Raw genomic sequence first — 15,658 nt, forward strand, 5'->3', positions numbered from 1 at the left:
CTCCTCCTTAAAGATGTTAATAATGTTACCGCTGCTTTTTGAATCAGAAAAGTGTCAATAGAACATTCTAGCTTCCTGGTGCCTTTTCTGAGTCTTATCATTGCCCATGGAATTTCTCAAGGCAGCCAGTGCTGTTTCTCTTCTCTCAGCTGCTCTTTCTCAAACCCTGTCTTGCCTGGAAGTCGAGCATCACCCCTTGAGCAGCACCATAAAACCAAGTGTGTCTCTCTCCCCTGGATTGAGCTGACATCCTGCTACAAAAAAAGAGACTTCAGAGAATATATAAATACGTAATGGAGCGCTCGGATGCTCCATAATTAATCTTTCACACAGAAGAGAGCTTGTGTAAAAAAACAAACAAACAAAAAAACCCCTCTGGTATGCTGCTGTTCCCTCTTCAAACTCCATCCCTGTCTAGTGGGGACAGGCCTGTGTTGGGAGCACCCAGAAAAGAAATGCATCACATCAGACCTTCTAATGAGATTCTAAACTCACTTGCTTATCAGAATTCTGCAGTACTGTAACCTGTGCTTATCCCTGGGCTTTGGAATTCATCTCTTTAGAATTGCTTAGAAACAAAAAGTCCTCTTTCCCTCAGGTCTGTTTCTAGCCGGGTTCAATGCAAAATTCGACTTGCTCTTTGCACGTCGAAGGACAAGTGGACTATCGCTAGTTTTCTCACATGTTCTTAATCCGTGTGTTGGTCTTGCAGCAGGTCAGGTCTTCAAAAAAAAAAAAAAAAAAAAAATATCCACAAAGTAACGGTCTCTTTTGGCTTTCTCTAGAAAGGCAGTGAGCTATTTTAGAGCATGGTATGGGAACCAGGAATTTCTGAACTCTTAGTCCTGGTTGTGTGTGATCTTGGGCAAGTTATCCCCAGCTGTAAAAAAGGGGGTACCGCTATTTATGTATCTGGCTAGGGGGCGGCGGCTGTGAGGAATTGATGGATGACTTCAAAGTACTTGGAAGTTGCAGAGGACTGTAAGTGCAAAGTGTTGTTCTAGCTGAGAACACAATGACCCTCTAACGTCGAGAACGGGGCACTGTGTACGTGTCAATGTATTATTTAGCACTCACAGATGTCTTAACTTTTTTCAGTTAGAGACTCTTCCCCATCACTCGTAGCAGTGGAAGGGCTTGTTATTACTGTTTATATAAAGTGACATCTCTCTTCTAAAGTGCTGCTATTGTCAGAAACGTGACTGTAAAAATGACTTGTAGGGCTCCGTGTTTATTCCCTCTCTGGCCCTTCCTGTCCTACAATGATCCACACAGCTGGGGAATGTGGTGGAGCACCATCAGTGTTAGAACATGGCGGCTTCTTGCATATATGGACAGGAAAAAACACATTTGAACCATGTTAAGATACCTGTCACAGTTACTGTGCAAACTGCACCTCTGAGCTGTCCTGGTCTCATCAGGTGCACCCACTCGCAGGCCTTGAGCCGTCACCCGGCTCAGGGTGGTATCACCTGGCTCTCCCACTCTCAGACCAGGCTCTGGATTGCAGGCCCATGGTACTAACTGTGATGGCCTCAGAATATCACACTTAGGGCATGTCTAGCCTAGAAACTCCCCACTGCCAGGAGCCCGGCTGCCCCCCGAGCTCCCGGCTCCCCACTGCCAGGAGCCCGGCTCGGAGCAGGGAGCCTGTGGGGAGCGGGGAGCCGGGTGGGCATAGCCCGGCTGGGAACGGGGAGCCTGTGGGGAGCCGGGTGGGCGTAGCCCGGCTGGGAACGGGGAGCCTGTGAGGAGCAGGGAGCCGGGTGGGCGTAACCCGGCTGGGAACGGGGAGCCTGTGGGGAGCAGGGAGCCGGCTGGGTGTAGCCTGGCTGGGGGAGCCAGGCTCCAGTGGGGAGCCATGAAATTGACAAGAATGACAGGAACAGCCGATATAAGTAACCCACAGTGTCTACACAGACAGGGCGTCGCCCTAACGACACCAACATACGCCCTACGCATCGCGTGGCAGTGGAGTTATTCTATCGGTGCAGCAGGGCACTCACACCGGCGGGAGCAAGGCTGTAGTGTGGACGCTGGCATAATTAGGTCGACGTAAGCAGCGACCTAACTCTGTAGTGTAGACCAAGTCGTAGGCTCAGGCCCTGCCGTCTTTTCCCCCCGCAAGCAGTGACTGTGGCTAATGCGGTGACCAGAAAGCCGCCTTGTGGCAAAAAGTAAATTAGAACAAAAGCATTTGAGAGAAAACATCGTGTCCAAGTCTACCCCGAGGCTGGCTATTCCCTGGAAGTGGGAGGGCCCAGCCGCTTCAAACTCCCTCTGCGTCCTCTCTCTGGCAGCCTGTCTCCATACATAGCTGTTGACAAGTGACTCCCCTTAAAATGGACTTTAAAACTCTTTTCTCTTGCTCTCCAGGCTCCTCGCTTGGGCAAAACCAGACTTGCAGCTTCCTTGGAGACAGGCTCTTTGAAGCTAACCGCTTGCCCCGCTGTCTTGTGCCTACGCACTGGGGTGTTCTTATCTAGATCTATTGCATTGCTTTCTGTCTGCTCTTCCCACAGCTCCCTATCAAGCAGTCACACAGGAAATTCTAAAAACCCACTGTGGGACGAGAGTGACGATCTCACTGACCAGTCATATCCAGCATTCGTGAATTGCCGCACCTCAGTATTTTTTAGGAAGCAGGATGCCGGTACCTGCCAAGGTTAAACCCGGTTCTTTACATGATTGCAACATGGCATTTTCCTGTTGACCACAGAGAAGGGAAAAAAAGATCAAGTGCAACAGGTCGCAAGTGCCTTTAAACCAGGTGTTGTAGGGCAGCCTAATGCCTTCCTGATCAAACTTGCTCTGCTTACAGGTCTATTCTAAATGCCCAGCACCGCCAGCTTTCTCTGGGTGTGAAAATGCAGCTGTTCTCTCTCTCCTTTAGTCTACGTGCAGCAATAAAGATGCCGCAGTCAGAGCTTGGCTGTCGGTAGTCAATACAGGAGGCAGAATAAAATCCACCTCACTTTGCTGTTCTAACAGGAGTTTTGAAAAAAGCGTCTGTGTAGTCAGCAACTCTGACTCGGGCGCACAGGGAGCGGCTCCACTACACGACTTAAACACAGGCCATGCTTCTGTGAATGGCGCAAAGTAACGTGAATATCCAAGAGCCGTGTGGAACGGTTAGTCCTTGGGGACCATCCATCCCCACTAGACTGACTTGTTCCACTGCAGCTGGGTGGCTTGGGATTGTTCCTGGAATCCTATATTAAAGGACCCCTTGCCCATCGCTCTGCCTCTGCAAAAACATCTCCTGCGCGTCTTTCCCCAAGGCCATGCCACCCTGATCGCGTTGGTGGCAAAGGCTAAAATTCTGCGGTCAAAGAAGCAAGCAGGCCAGCTTCCTGGGCTGGCGAAGCGTGCTCTGGCGCAGGAGAGCATGGTCCCATTTAGTTTGGAGTGAAATTGCACTTAGTGACCACCGGGACTCTTTCAACCAGACCCTTTTGTGGCACATCCTCACTCCCCTGCAGCGAGTGTGAATGTGGGGCGTGGCAGAAAGCTAAGGGAGGCAAAAGAGGTTCCTGTGCATGTTGACAGGCTCGGAGGACAAGTGTGAAACGAGGCAGGACGCTTCCTGCTGATGACACGAGCTCTCATAAACCAAAGAGCAAATGTTGGCCTCCCCTACCGGCATTGCTTATAGCCGGGGGAATTAATTCTGTTGAATTGGAGGTGGGGGTGATTTTCAGAGGTGAAGAAGGCAGTGAGGCAGCTGGTTCCCATTTGTGCCCTTGATCATCTCTGTGGGCTGAATATATTGGAGGGGTCAGTCTCCTAGCTTGGGATCCTTTGGGGCTGCCAGGCAGTTAATAAGAATTGTCTCAGCTAGTAAAGCAAACCAAGCATCCCCTTAAGTGTCTAAAGGTCTCCATCTTCCCCACAGGTGATACGGTGACGAGCTCACAGATGCTGCCCCGATCGCTGCCGGACGTCGTCGTTTCAGCCGAGGATGAACAAATCCAGAGACTTGCAGCATGACCTGGAGCGGAGCCTCCCAGCCATTGCGTCCATGAGCACCTCCCTCTCTCAGAGCCAGGGCTTCTCCCCGCACTATTACTTCCCCCCGGAGAAGAGGAAAGCCATCTCGGACGTCAGAAGGACTTTCTGCCTCTTTGTCACCTTCGACCTGCTGTTTGTCTCTCTGCTGTGGATAATTGAGCTGAATGTGAGTCCTGGGCCCTTTCTGGTGGGGAAGCAGTGAATGACTCTCTCCTGTTGGTTTTGGCAGGGCCGCCCAGAGGATTCAGGGGGCCTGGGGAAAAGCAATTTCGGGGGACCCTTCCATTAAAAAAAAAGTTGCAATACTATAGAATACTGTATTCTTGTGGGGGGCCCCTGCGGGGCCCAGGGCCTGGGGCAAATTGCCCCACTTGCCCCCCCTCTGGGCGGCCCTGGGTTTTGGGATGCCGTCACCCCATTCTAAAACCCTGTGGCCAGGTCCTCAGCTGATTTCCAGGGCACTGCACCACTTCACACCAGTTGAGGATCTGGCCCATAAAGCTGTTACAAACAGAGATCCTCATCCATTCCCTGGGCTTGGCATTGGGCACATGGTGACTGACAGGGTCCCCAGGCTGCAGCCTGGGACTGTGGGACCGCTGTGCCCCCTGAACTCTCTCCAGCCTGGGTTTCCTTTCACAATGCCTTGCTAGAGACCAGCATCAACCCCTCCAGGCGCTGGGATCACTCAGCACAACTGCACGTGGAGACCCAGCATCCAGCTAGATTGCATGAATGCTCCCAGAGCCACTCATGAATCACACAGGAAAAGGCACCAGCCAAATCCTCCCAGCCTTGCACCTCAGGAATATACCGTCCAAATTTATTAATTGGTTCACCACTTCATCAATGGAAAGTGGATATACACCAGCCTTCGCAAAACCTCAGCAGGTTTGCCACACACTTCATACAAACTCACTGGTAAAGATAAACAGTAAAACAAATTTGACTACAAAAGATAGATTTTAAGTGATAGGCAAAAAGTCAGTCAGTTACCAGAAGAAAAGAAAATATAAGCACACAGTCTAAACCCTCAACCCTGTTAGACTGGGTAACATCTAGATGAAGCAGTTTTTCTCACCCACTGGATACTGCAGTTCATAGTATACAGATTTCACCCTTAAAGTCTGGGCCAGTCTCCTCTGCCTAAGTCTTCTCAGTGTCCTTGTTGCTTGCAGCATGGGTGGGGGCAGGAGAAAGGCGAATCATGGGCCTGCTTTGTTGTATTTTATACCCTCAGTCCCACGTGCTTGGGGAACACACAAGTCCAGGCATGTCTGGGGGGCATTGCTGGGTCTCCAGGCAAGGTTGAGCAATTCCCCTGGTGTGGTCTCGTGCAGGTGAGTCATTGAATTGTAGTTCCCTTGCTGGACAATGGCTGGTGATGGGTTGTTTGACACCCCGCTCGGGTGTGGGTCGCTTTCCCTGCTGTTGCCTCTGGGGAGCTAATATCTGGCTGATTCCCCCAACTTACAGCATGTTTTAGTGACACCTATACATGGTTTATATGCAAGATCACAATTGTATATAAATGAGGAACATGGGGGTTACAGGACGCTCCCCGAAGGGACAGAATGGTCACAGTGACCTTGCTTGTGATATTAATAAGTGGTCAGAAAAGCACTATCTCAACAGCCTGGTGCCTCCATCCCAGCTGGAAACGAGTCTGTTTTGAGATCCCGTGGATACCTGCATTGCTCAGTCTGTTCTGACCAACCTCCTCTACTGTGTCCCCCTTAGTAAAGGGGAACTGATGGACTTTTTGCTGACCACTGCCTGGGTCTCGGGTTGTGTTGTTCCCTGCCCTCTGCCAGGTGATGGTGGTGTCACGTTTTGCAGGGAGAGACTTCTTGCTCACACATTTGCGATTGGGCTTTGAAGCTGCATGTGCTGCTGTTCTAGCCTGTTCTGGTAGGAACAGAAGGGAGATGATCAGAGATGCATCTCCAATTCTACGTGCAGCCCTCACCGGTCTGGCCTTATTTATTAGGACTGGATCCCTGAGGACATATCAGCTATTATCTTCATGTCCTGTTTACCTCGTTCAGAGTCTGCACTTAACCATTTATCTCAGCCCGCAGTTCAGTTCACGCCACCCCCCCAGAAATGATGTGAGTAGTACTGAGGGTCTGCCTAGGAACCGCAGCAGCAAGGAAATTAACAGCCAGTGTCCCACTAGGGCCAATGGGTTACAGTAGAAACCCCTTGTGGTTTCCTGTCCTCTTGTGAATCCCCTTGATCCTGTGGGATTGCCCTCCTCCGGGGCTGGTGGGAGGGGTCTCTTGTATTTTGTTTTGCAACGTGACTCATGGAAATAAAACTAGTGTCCAAGCTACCAAATTATATTTCATGATCCCGTTTTGCTCACAACTATGTTAGCTCATGAGTTGCCCTGAACTGAGACTAACTGGTAACCTGTGGGCCTTGACCCAGAAGCTGTATGTTTGGAAATGTTAAGAAGGCTCATTTGCACTGCTGTGAAAATGACCAGGTTTGTGTGCAGTGACTCATGCTTCTAAAACACTCAAACGCTCACTTGTTGCAATATTGGCAACTCCTTCAGTTCTCGTTAAGTGCACCAGTCACCTGCAAACTTGAATTGTCCCCGCACATCCATTTCTGAGTTAAAGGAACTCCCCAAACAGTCTCTTTTGTTTCCTTCCGGGCAGCGATGTTTGTTTAAACTTCCATTTTTTTCCAATAAATTTAGCCCAAAGCCCTCATCCCTTCCCTCCGGGGGTGAGATCTCTTGTCAAATTCAGTCGTGGAATGAATTTTTAAGCTGCAGCTCTGTGAAACCTGCTGGATTGCCAGCCCTGGAGACCAAACTCCTCTTGCCACAGAACAGATACCACATGACAGCAGCAGTGCAGAACCACTGCTCTCCTCTGATGTGCCCCAGCCCTGATCTATAGGGAATGCTTTTTGATGGCTGCCTAGTCAGTCCTTGGCCTCTCCTCCAGCAAACGGGTACGCGTTACAGCAGCGGCTTTTAGGATGCGAATGGCTGTCTGCTATGGACGAAGACCCACCGACTGGTTTCTCATAGACCATGAAACAGCTGTCAGATTGTAACAACTTCCAGTCCAGCTGGGCTGTATTCCACCCAATAGCCTGAAGGTGAAAGGCTGGTTCCAATTACCTGAACCATCTAGTCCCTCATGAGCCACAGTTCCAAGTCTCTAAAAATAGGATATGTGGTACAAAAATCCCACTGGCAGGCCCTTAACTATGCTCTGAAGCAGAGTCATTTTGACACAATAGATGCTAGACCATTAATAGCATTCCTATATAGAATGAACAGGCTTTCTTTTTTCCTGTCTGCCTCGAGCCACAGCACATTTAGCTGGGAGTTGACTGAATGCCTGTTAAGAGAGAGCGTCCGAGAACAGATCTGAAGTAGTCTTGAGGAGATCTTGTATGGAATAACTTGTAAAAGAAAAGGAATATATATGTAGACAACATTCTGTGGAAGCAACATCAATTATACAACCTTCCGAGTTCTTTCTTAGTCAATGGTCCTTTAAGAAAACCAGTTATTTTTTTCAATTCCATTCAGAGCACACTTCCAATAACTGGATCCGAAAAGAAAATGTTTGTTTGAAATCCTACAAGTCAAAGTGGCTGCGTATTCCGTGGGTGTGGGATTGCAAGGGGTCCTTGGTTAGCATCAGGAACCAAGTGGGAAAAAAGACACAAAAGCAGTTTTCTTAAGGAAGCTATTTTTCAGTGTCTGAGATGTTTTTAAATCAGTGGGTGTTTTTTCAATACTTTCTAGTACTCAAGCACTTTCTTAATGCATTTACATGCTGCTCCTGCTCTGTGTTACTTGGGTGTGAAACAGACAGTGAAGTGAAGTGGAGTGTTGCATACATTCATGGCTAAACATTTGCTGACGAGTCCACTGATGCATTCAGCAGACAACCCTGATACCTAACTTAGGCTGACTAATGTTTAAACAGAACTGTCTGATTTTTATCCTCTTCAGTTTATCTCTGCACTCAACATCTCTCTGTTTCCATTCTCTCTAACCCTCAGACCAACCCTGGCATTCAGAAGAACTTGGAGATCGAAATCATTGAGTACCGGTTTAAAACCTCATTCTTTGATATATTTGTAAGTATGCTAAACAGCCAAAGGGAAAGACATTTGTCTCTAAGATAGCGGCAAGGTGGCTTAACGGATAGGGCACTGGCCTGGAATTCAGAAGCCCTGGTTTCTGTGCCTAGCTCTGCACTGACCTGCTGAGGGACCTTGGGCCGTTCGTTCCCCTCCCACCTCTTGTCTTGACCATTTAGTCCGTGCCCTGAAGATCTTACTGTGTCTTGCTCTGTCTGTGCGGCACCCTGCATGTTCAGTTTGGCATGAGTGTAATGGAAATAGTAATGACTCTCTCCTTATCTGTGCCTTTTTTGTTTTTTAAAGGTCTTGGCTTTTTTCCGGTTTTCTGTGTTACTTCTGGGCTATGCACTCTTAAAACTGCGCCACTGGTGGGTCATCGCGGTAAGGAATCCATTTCCTGTTGTTGATGTATTGGACTCTCTCTCTTTAAACTGAAGCTGGCATGTAGATTTGTGTAACTGTCTTCCCTTTTCCAGTTCACTACACTGGTGTCCAGTGCTTTCCTCATCGTGAAGGTCATCCTGTCTGAGGTCAGTTGCTCTCAAGGGCTCTAATGGGAGATTTTGTTTTGTCTCATGCTGTGACTTCCCAGCTTGTGTAAACTCCCTGTGGCTTTCTTTTCCTCCCCCAGCTGCTAGCCAAGGGGGCTTTTGGGTACTTACTTCCCATCGTCTCTTTCGTTATCGCCTGGCTAGAAACTTGGTTCCTGGATTTTAAAGTCCTATCTCAGGAGGCGGAAGAGGAACGATGTAAGTCACTTTCCTTCTTTGCGGCTGGAGCGAACAAACCGGCCGGGGCTTTGGCAGCAGCTTGTCACCAGGTGGTGTGTGGGAAGGGGAACCAGGATTAGAAGTTATCTCCAGGCAGGTTGTGGAGATCAGTTGCTCGGCTGACTTGGTTATGGTATAGAAATGCCTTCCCAGGGAGACAATCCCAGCTGCTAAAAGGACCCTTACCGTAAAAGGAGAGCGGCAGAATGAGAACCAGTGGTTGGAAGTTTAAAGTCAGGCCAATTCAAATTAGAAATAAGGCCTTAACATTTAACAGTGAGGGTCATTAGCCACTGGCACAATCTCCCAAGGGGAGAGTTGGATTCTCCATCTCTTGAAGTCAAGACCGTGCGCCCTTCTGGAAGAGATGCTTCAGCCAACCCCCTGTTGTTGGGATCAGCACAGGGGAGACTGGCTGAAATTCTCCAGCCTGGGCTATATAGGAGTTCACGCTGGATGATCGAATGGGCCCTTCTGGCCTCAAACGCTAGGACTTTTTCCAAGGTGCTGAGCACCCACAGGTCCCATGGACGTGAGTGGGAGTGGAGGGTGCTGACCCTGACTGAAAATCAGGCCCACGTGCTCAGCCCAGGGTCCCACTCTGACCTGTAGCTCTCCAAAGGAGCTTCTCATCTCACTCTCGTCTTCCAAATGGGCAGAGTGTGTGTGTGTGTGGGGGGGGAATGGCGTCTAAACCAGGAAGAATTTGTCGAGTGAGACTTGATCACAAATGCATCGATGGGCTGGGAAAAACCAGAGGACGTTTGGGTCTTGTGAGGAGGTTTTAAGATGAAAAATGAGCAAGTGTTTAATGCCTCTATTGGATTAAGAGCGTGTTCTGGATTGCTTCGAGGGAAAGCTTTTATTTAATTAGGCGCTTAATCACCTTTGGATTTGACAGGCAAAAGAGTTCATTGATCTCCATGTAGATAAAGTGCTGTGTCTCAAATGAAAAGTGAGGGAACAGGGATTGAAAGCTCCTTCTAGGCTGGGCTGTGGGTCCCAGTACAGAGCTGTGTTCCAAGGGTTAGTTAACTGGGGTAGCTTAACCTGGATGAATGTTAGGAGTAAACTCTGGCTTCTGTATATATTTACACTTTGTGTCTCTTGGTTCCCTAGGGTACTTGGCAGCGCAGGCCGCAGCCTCCCGGGGCCCTCTGCTCTATTCCGGAGCCCTCTCTGACGGGCAGTTCTATTCCCCTCCGGAGTCCTTTGCAGGTGACGAATGTTTTTGCCTCTTCTTGGCATGCGGTGACCTTTGTATGTGGGTTGAGTTGCTTTCTCAGCTTGTTCCGCTTGCAGGATCCCCTGGGTTTCCTTTTCCCTGTTATTGCCTCTCAAAGTTCCTCGCTGAGCTGTGCCTAATTAGACCGACCTTTTGAGCAGTGTTACAGCACAGTGCTGCGAACTCCCCTTTGCTTCCAGTGTCGGGGGAAGGTTATGTTGTGTAGCTGCTTTTGTGCCCAGCTGTGGGATCGGAAAGCGATTGTCAGGAGGTGGAGAAGTAGCCACTTACTTTGCATTTGATGCCTGACTTTCCTGTGCTACCAAAATCCATTCTCAGCTGTGTTTAAACCAAAGCTCCAGGCCTCAGGACACAGGGTTTGAAATGCACAGTCGAAGGTTGCTCTGGGAAGAACAAAGGCCTCACCCTGGACACCCAAAGAGCTAGTGTGAACTGCACAACTTGCTGCAAAAAAGGGTGTTTTCAGAGGGGATTGCGTTGGGGCAGGGGGATTGGCACATTTCCCATGGTAACCGCTGTCGCTGTTCCTGTAAGAGAACACACAGACTATCCTGCATGAATCTGTGCATCTGGAGGGTGAAGTGGGGTGGGGTGGGAGGGAGGGCTGACCCGATGTGGGCCCTCCCCTTCATAAAATCATCCCAGCAGGATCTCTGGCTTCCTCCCAACTCTGTACCTTTCTTTAGGATCGGACAACGAGTCTGATGAAGAAGGTGTGGGGAGGAAAGCGTTAACAGCCCAGGTAAATGGAGGAGCGGTGATCTTGCCATTTTAGAGACCCACTTTTGCCACCGTTAGTTCCGAGCATCTCTCAGTGTCTGGCTCTGATAGCTGCCCAATGCATGTTGACATGAGGGTCCGCTGATTACACCAGCACGTACCCATCAGGGTGCTGAATAAATCGAGGGGTGAAAGGGGACAGAATCTTCCTTCTTCTCCTCTCAGAACTGAAGGTCACGAAATACGTTGCTTGCTGCCAAGAAACACGGGCAAATCATTCCCCTAGCCGAGCGATGTTGCTCATGTGCTCTGGGAAAAACTGCTCTGATTCAGTATCCAGTCCCCCCTCATGTGCAGCATTAGTTACTTTCCCCTTCACCCCCCTCCTGTAGTTGGCTTTTAAAGGCGTCTGTGGTCCTTCCTGGTCCTTCTGGTTTCCTTTGCTCTTACTGGTTACATGGTGACTTTGCTGACGGAGGAAGGGGGGGTTGACTCCACTATCTTGTCAAATTCCAGCTTGGGTAACAGCCTTCTGCCTCCCTAACGTCCCACTGTAGTTTCACTTGGACACAAGATTCTTCACATCCTTTCCAAAGCAGCTGCTGGTTCACCCCAGAGGTGGCTGCAGCTCAGTGGGAGGAGAAGTGATCTCATTGTGCTTTGTACCATTTCATCTGGCAAAAATGGTGGGGGACTCTCTCGGGATGAAAGGTATCACAACTGTGGAGAGACACAGCTGGGCCTGCTAGGTGCAGCACGCTTGCCTCTGCCCCCCGAATGAAAGGAGGATATCTGTAGCAGGCACAGTAGTGGAAAGTCCCTTCCTCTGTTGCCCAGCCACTAGGATGCAAAATCGCTCGTTCGCACACTCAGGATCATGACTGAAGGGAGCAGTAAATCGATTGCGTTTTCTCCTAGGAGAAGGAATACGTCCAACAAGGCAAAGAAGCAATGGAGGTTGTGGATCAAATCCTTGCCCAGGAGGAAAACTGGAAATTTGAAAAAAACAATGCAAGTATTTCCCCTTTGCCTGCAGAAAGCACAGAGGGGTTAGCACAGAACGATGGGGCTTTCAGAACCGGGTTACACCAGGAAAAATTAACAAGCGTTACAATGACATGATTGAATTAGGAATCTTATTCCAGTTCAGTTAAATGTAAATCGCCTCTTATTTAATTAGACGTTCAATTACCTTCGTGTTTGACAGGAGAGGGAACCCATCAGTCTTTTCCCCCCCCACCACCACCACCCCAGCCACAGGCAGGCAGAGGAGTGTGGTTAGCCTTTAATTGCAGTTATGGTGTGGAACTGCGGTTGACCGAGTGGGAAAGGATCAATGGCATTTGTTGGGGAGTGAGTGGTGCCATCTTGAAAAACACCATGCCCGGCATTAAGGGAGCTGTCACATGCAATAGACTCCTTCCCTTTGCTACGCATCGAGCTACAGATTCATCCCATTTCTGTGTCTTGTCACGCTTATGCCACAGCGTGTTGCATTCTGTCTGCAGCCATCTATACACATGGATTTTTTGGAAGTGTGTTAAAATGCAGCTGGAGACAGTCTTCACTTCCTGTCCTAAACTTGCTGCACAGTGTCGAGCTGTACTTTTAAAAGGTCCCGCCATGGAGGGGGTTGCGTTTCAGTGCTGACTCTAGTGATGGCAGCGGGACTGCCTGTTGTGCAGCCTGGCTAGTGACACAAGTCTAAAATGTGCTTGGAGATCCTGGGGTGAAAGGTCTTACAGGCGCGTAAAGTATTGTGCATGTGAAGTGTGACTTGACTGTCTCTTGCACAGGAGTTTGGCGATGTTGTTTACACCATTGAAATTCCTTTCCACGGCAAGACCTTTATTTTGAAGGTAAGGACCTATGGCCTCTACCTCCTTGCTTGGTAAGGTGCAGCTTTGTTGTAGGGGCATAACCCATGTGCAGTAACTGCTTAATGCCCCGGCACAGCTGGACACTCGTGCTGTTCTGTGGCTACCGCAATATGGGTCAAACTGCAACATGTGGCATTGTAAAGCCCATTCCACTGGCTGGTGGGACTTTCGGTGATACAACTCCGCTGCATTCTTGCACTGAGCTCTGTTCTACTGCCCGGATAACACCCAGGCTTGCCATCCAAAACTAGACCAATCCACCCCCCCACAAATACACTGGCATCCAATGGCAGATAGATGGACCAGGTGACCAAAGAATCCTGTTCCAACCCCAGCTTCCAGGACTACAAGAAGATAGCGACTGCCTGTCCAGCAAGATCAGGGTTGATCCCACTTCAGATGCAATCGGGCATTAACAGATGTTGGAAAGTGACTCACTGTAGTGGCTTGGCTGTAAGCAATCTCTTAATGACGGCCCATTGCTGTGGTGACTTCTCTTTGTGTCAGTACATACGTTGCCACACTTGCAAGAACTGCACATGAAAAGACTCTTAATGACCGGAGATCTGGGTGACCCCATGTTACTGCATTATCCCTCTGCCTCTAAAGACCCACCCGAGGCTGCAGATGAATGCGAGTGTTTCATTTTTGCTGACGCACTTAGTAGCCTTCCGTGAACCACCTGAAACAGCTGCCCGCTTCGGTATAAGCGGTAGACGCCGGAGTAGCCCAGGGGTGGAATAGCAGGGATTGTTCTGTTCAGGATGGAAGTATGCTATTCCTGTCTGGCTGCAGCCAGTAGTTCTGCTAGCGCTTCTCATGAGCACTTGTTTCACTCCATTGGTTGTCCCTAATGATCTTTATCTTGTGCTGTTGAATACACGCCCCAGGGAAGGCAACTGGGGCAAACTGTTAACTGTCTCGTCCTTTTCTCAGGCCTTCATGCAGTGTTCTGCTGAAACAGTCTACCAGGAGGTGATTCTCCAACCTGAGAGGATGATCCTGTGGAATAAAACGGTGGCAGCTTGCCAGGTAAGTGCTTTGTGGAGATGGCATTTTAATAACCCTTTGGGGCTGGAACTTCCCAGCACAGAGCCTGCTGCATGCAGCACCTGGCCCTGCAGGAGCTGGGTTGGCTGCATGTGTAATCCCGATGCATTGCTCATCCAGGCAGTCGGAACGGGCCGAAGTAGCTAGTTGCACCAAAAGCCCCAGGGAGCGGGCCGAGGCGCAGAGCCAAGGTCGTTCTTGCTGCCCTGGCTTGGAGGCACTTACTCATCCTAGGCAGTTGCTGTGTCCAGGATGCGAAGGAAATGCCTGCTCGCTAGACAGAAGGCAAAGGTGGTCATGCTAATGCTGGACTCTCCAAGGCCTGTATTCGTCAGATCTGCCGCTAAAGGCTCTTCACTTGTTTTGGATCCATGGGCAATTTCGAGGGAGGCTCCTTATTCCTAGCTGTTGGCATGTACGGATCTCCAGGCAGGTGAGGGGAAACATCTCTTATTCTGTCCTTCTTTCACTCAGATCTTACAGCGGGTTGAAGATAACACCATTATCTCCTATGATGTTGCAGCAGGATCTGCAGGGGGTGTAGTGTCACCCAGGTGAGTTTATTCCACTCCGATGCCTAGTCAAACAAGCACCTAGAACACGTCAAGGAGATTTTGTGTGAGGGAGCTCCAGGCCAACCATCATCTTATGCACGAAACATACAATGGGTCCAAGAGGGCACTTCTAACCTGCCCTATGGGTGGGTAACATAGTGTAGTATGTAGTGTAATGACTTGCCCAAAATTGATTGCCAAGCCAGGACAAGAACCAGGAGTCTTGGCTCCAAGCCTCTGTCCGAGTCACTATATCCCCGGTCTGTCCCTTTAATAACCATAAATGTACATAGTGTCTCCATGTTAAAATATTTTCGCCACACCTTTGCCATAGGGCTTAGATTGACAGTTGGGCCTTCCATGTCTGTGCATCCTAAAGCTCCCATGCAGACCCCAGAGCAGTTGCTTTCCCCTTTATTTTCGTAGGGACTTTGTAAACGTGCGTCGCATTGAAAGAAGACGAGACCGCTATATTTCCTCAGGGATGTCAACCACTCACGCTTTGAAGCCTCCGCTGTCCAAATACGTCAGGTAAGAGTTTTGATTTGGGCACGGGGAAATGTCTAATTTTTCTTACAGCACACGCTGCTGTATAATATTCTATGATCAGTGCAAACAGACGCTTGAGTTTAAAAAAAGGTGGGAGGGAGTTTCTTGTCACTGTTTAAAGGAAACTTCTGCGTTACAAAAACTCTGACAGGCCATCTGTCTGCGGAACCGTATTCTACTTCCTGTGTTCCTCTTCCTTTGTTTAAAGAACAATTGGTGTGGAACCGGCATGAGGTCAGCAGCAGCTCGGGTTGAAGCAGTGGGGGCAGGGTAGGGGGGGACCCTGACCGATTCCGCATCCCGTGGCTGTGGAATTAGGGACAGTTGCAACTTCAAAGGGGGGCTAAGCAGCCGAGCGCCTCCTGTGTTTTGTTTGTTATGCATGTGCCCTTTCGGTCTCTCCTGCCTGGCCTTAGTTTTAATAAAGGCCCAGGGCACAGAGAGCCGGAGCAGGAGGTGTAACCAGGGTGCGCTTCCATACGGAGCCTCTCTCAAAGCGCTCGCCAAGCTCTCTGGCATTTCTCTGCTCCAGACTCCAGTGGCCGGCTGCCTTGTGATGCATTAATCTGGGTTTGAATCTCTTCCAACAAGGCCCCTTTGTTACAGTCAGGGCTAGCGACCAGCTCAGCTGCTTCTCGGACTTTGTTTTTCTGAGTGATCTGCTTAAAGGAATTGACATTTAACTCGCAGGCTCAGTAATTGCCTCAGTCTATTTAGGTGCTGGGGCTTTCCAGGCCTCGAGAACCTTGTTCAGGC

General features: G+C 49.5%; 1 protein-coding gene across 2 annotated transcripts in view; it reads left to right on the forward strand.

Annotated features, from left to right (window-relative positions):
- The window catches only part of STARD3 (StAR related lipid transfer domain containing 3), a 32,339-nt gene that overhangs the window by 11,838 nt on the left and 4,843 nt on the right, over nt 1-15,658 (forward strand). For both annotated transcript variants that reach the window (XM_054014350.1, XM_054014351.1), the window contains exons 2-13: nt 3,896-4,177; nt 8,050-8,127; nt 8,437-8,514; nt 8,610-8,663; nt 8,765-8,882; nt 10,023-10,121; nt 10,836-10,891; nt 11,788-11,880; nt 12,666-12,728; nt 13,686-13,781; nt 14,274-14,353; nt 14,780-14,884. In XM_054014350.1, coding sequence (XP_053870325.1) covers nt 3,962-4,177; nt 8,050-8,127; nt 8,437-8,514; nt 8,610-8,663; nt 8,765-8,882; nt 10,023-10,121; nt 10,836-10,891; nt 11,788-11,880; nt 12,666-12,728; nt 13,686-13,781; nt 14,274-14,353; nt 14,780-14,884 — 1,136 coding nt within the window. In that variant the 5' untranslated portion in view covers nt 3,896-3,961. The remainder of the gene's footprint in view (nt 1-3,895; nt 4,178-8,049; nt 8,128-8,436; nt 8,515-8,609; nt 8,664-8,764; nt 8,883-10,022; nt 10,122-10,835; nt 10,892-11,787; nt 11,881-12,665; nt 12,729-13,685; nt 13,782-14,273; nt 14,354-14,779; nt 14,885-15,658) is intronic.

This window comes from Malaclemys terrapin, chromosome 25 (assembly GCF_027887155.1).
Source record: "Malaclemys terrapin pileata isolate rMalTer1 chromosome 25, rMalTer1.hap1, whole genome shotgun sequence".
In the NCBI taxonomy this organism is placed as follows: Eukaryota; Metazoa; Chordata; order Testudines; family Emydidae; genus Malaclemys; species Malaclemys terrapin.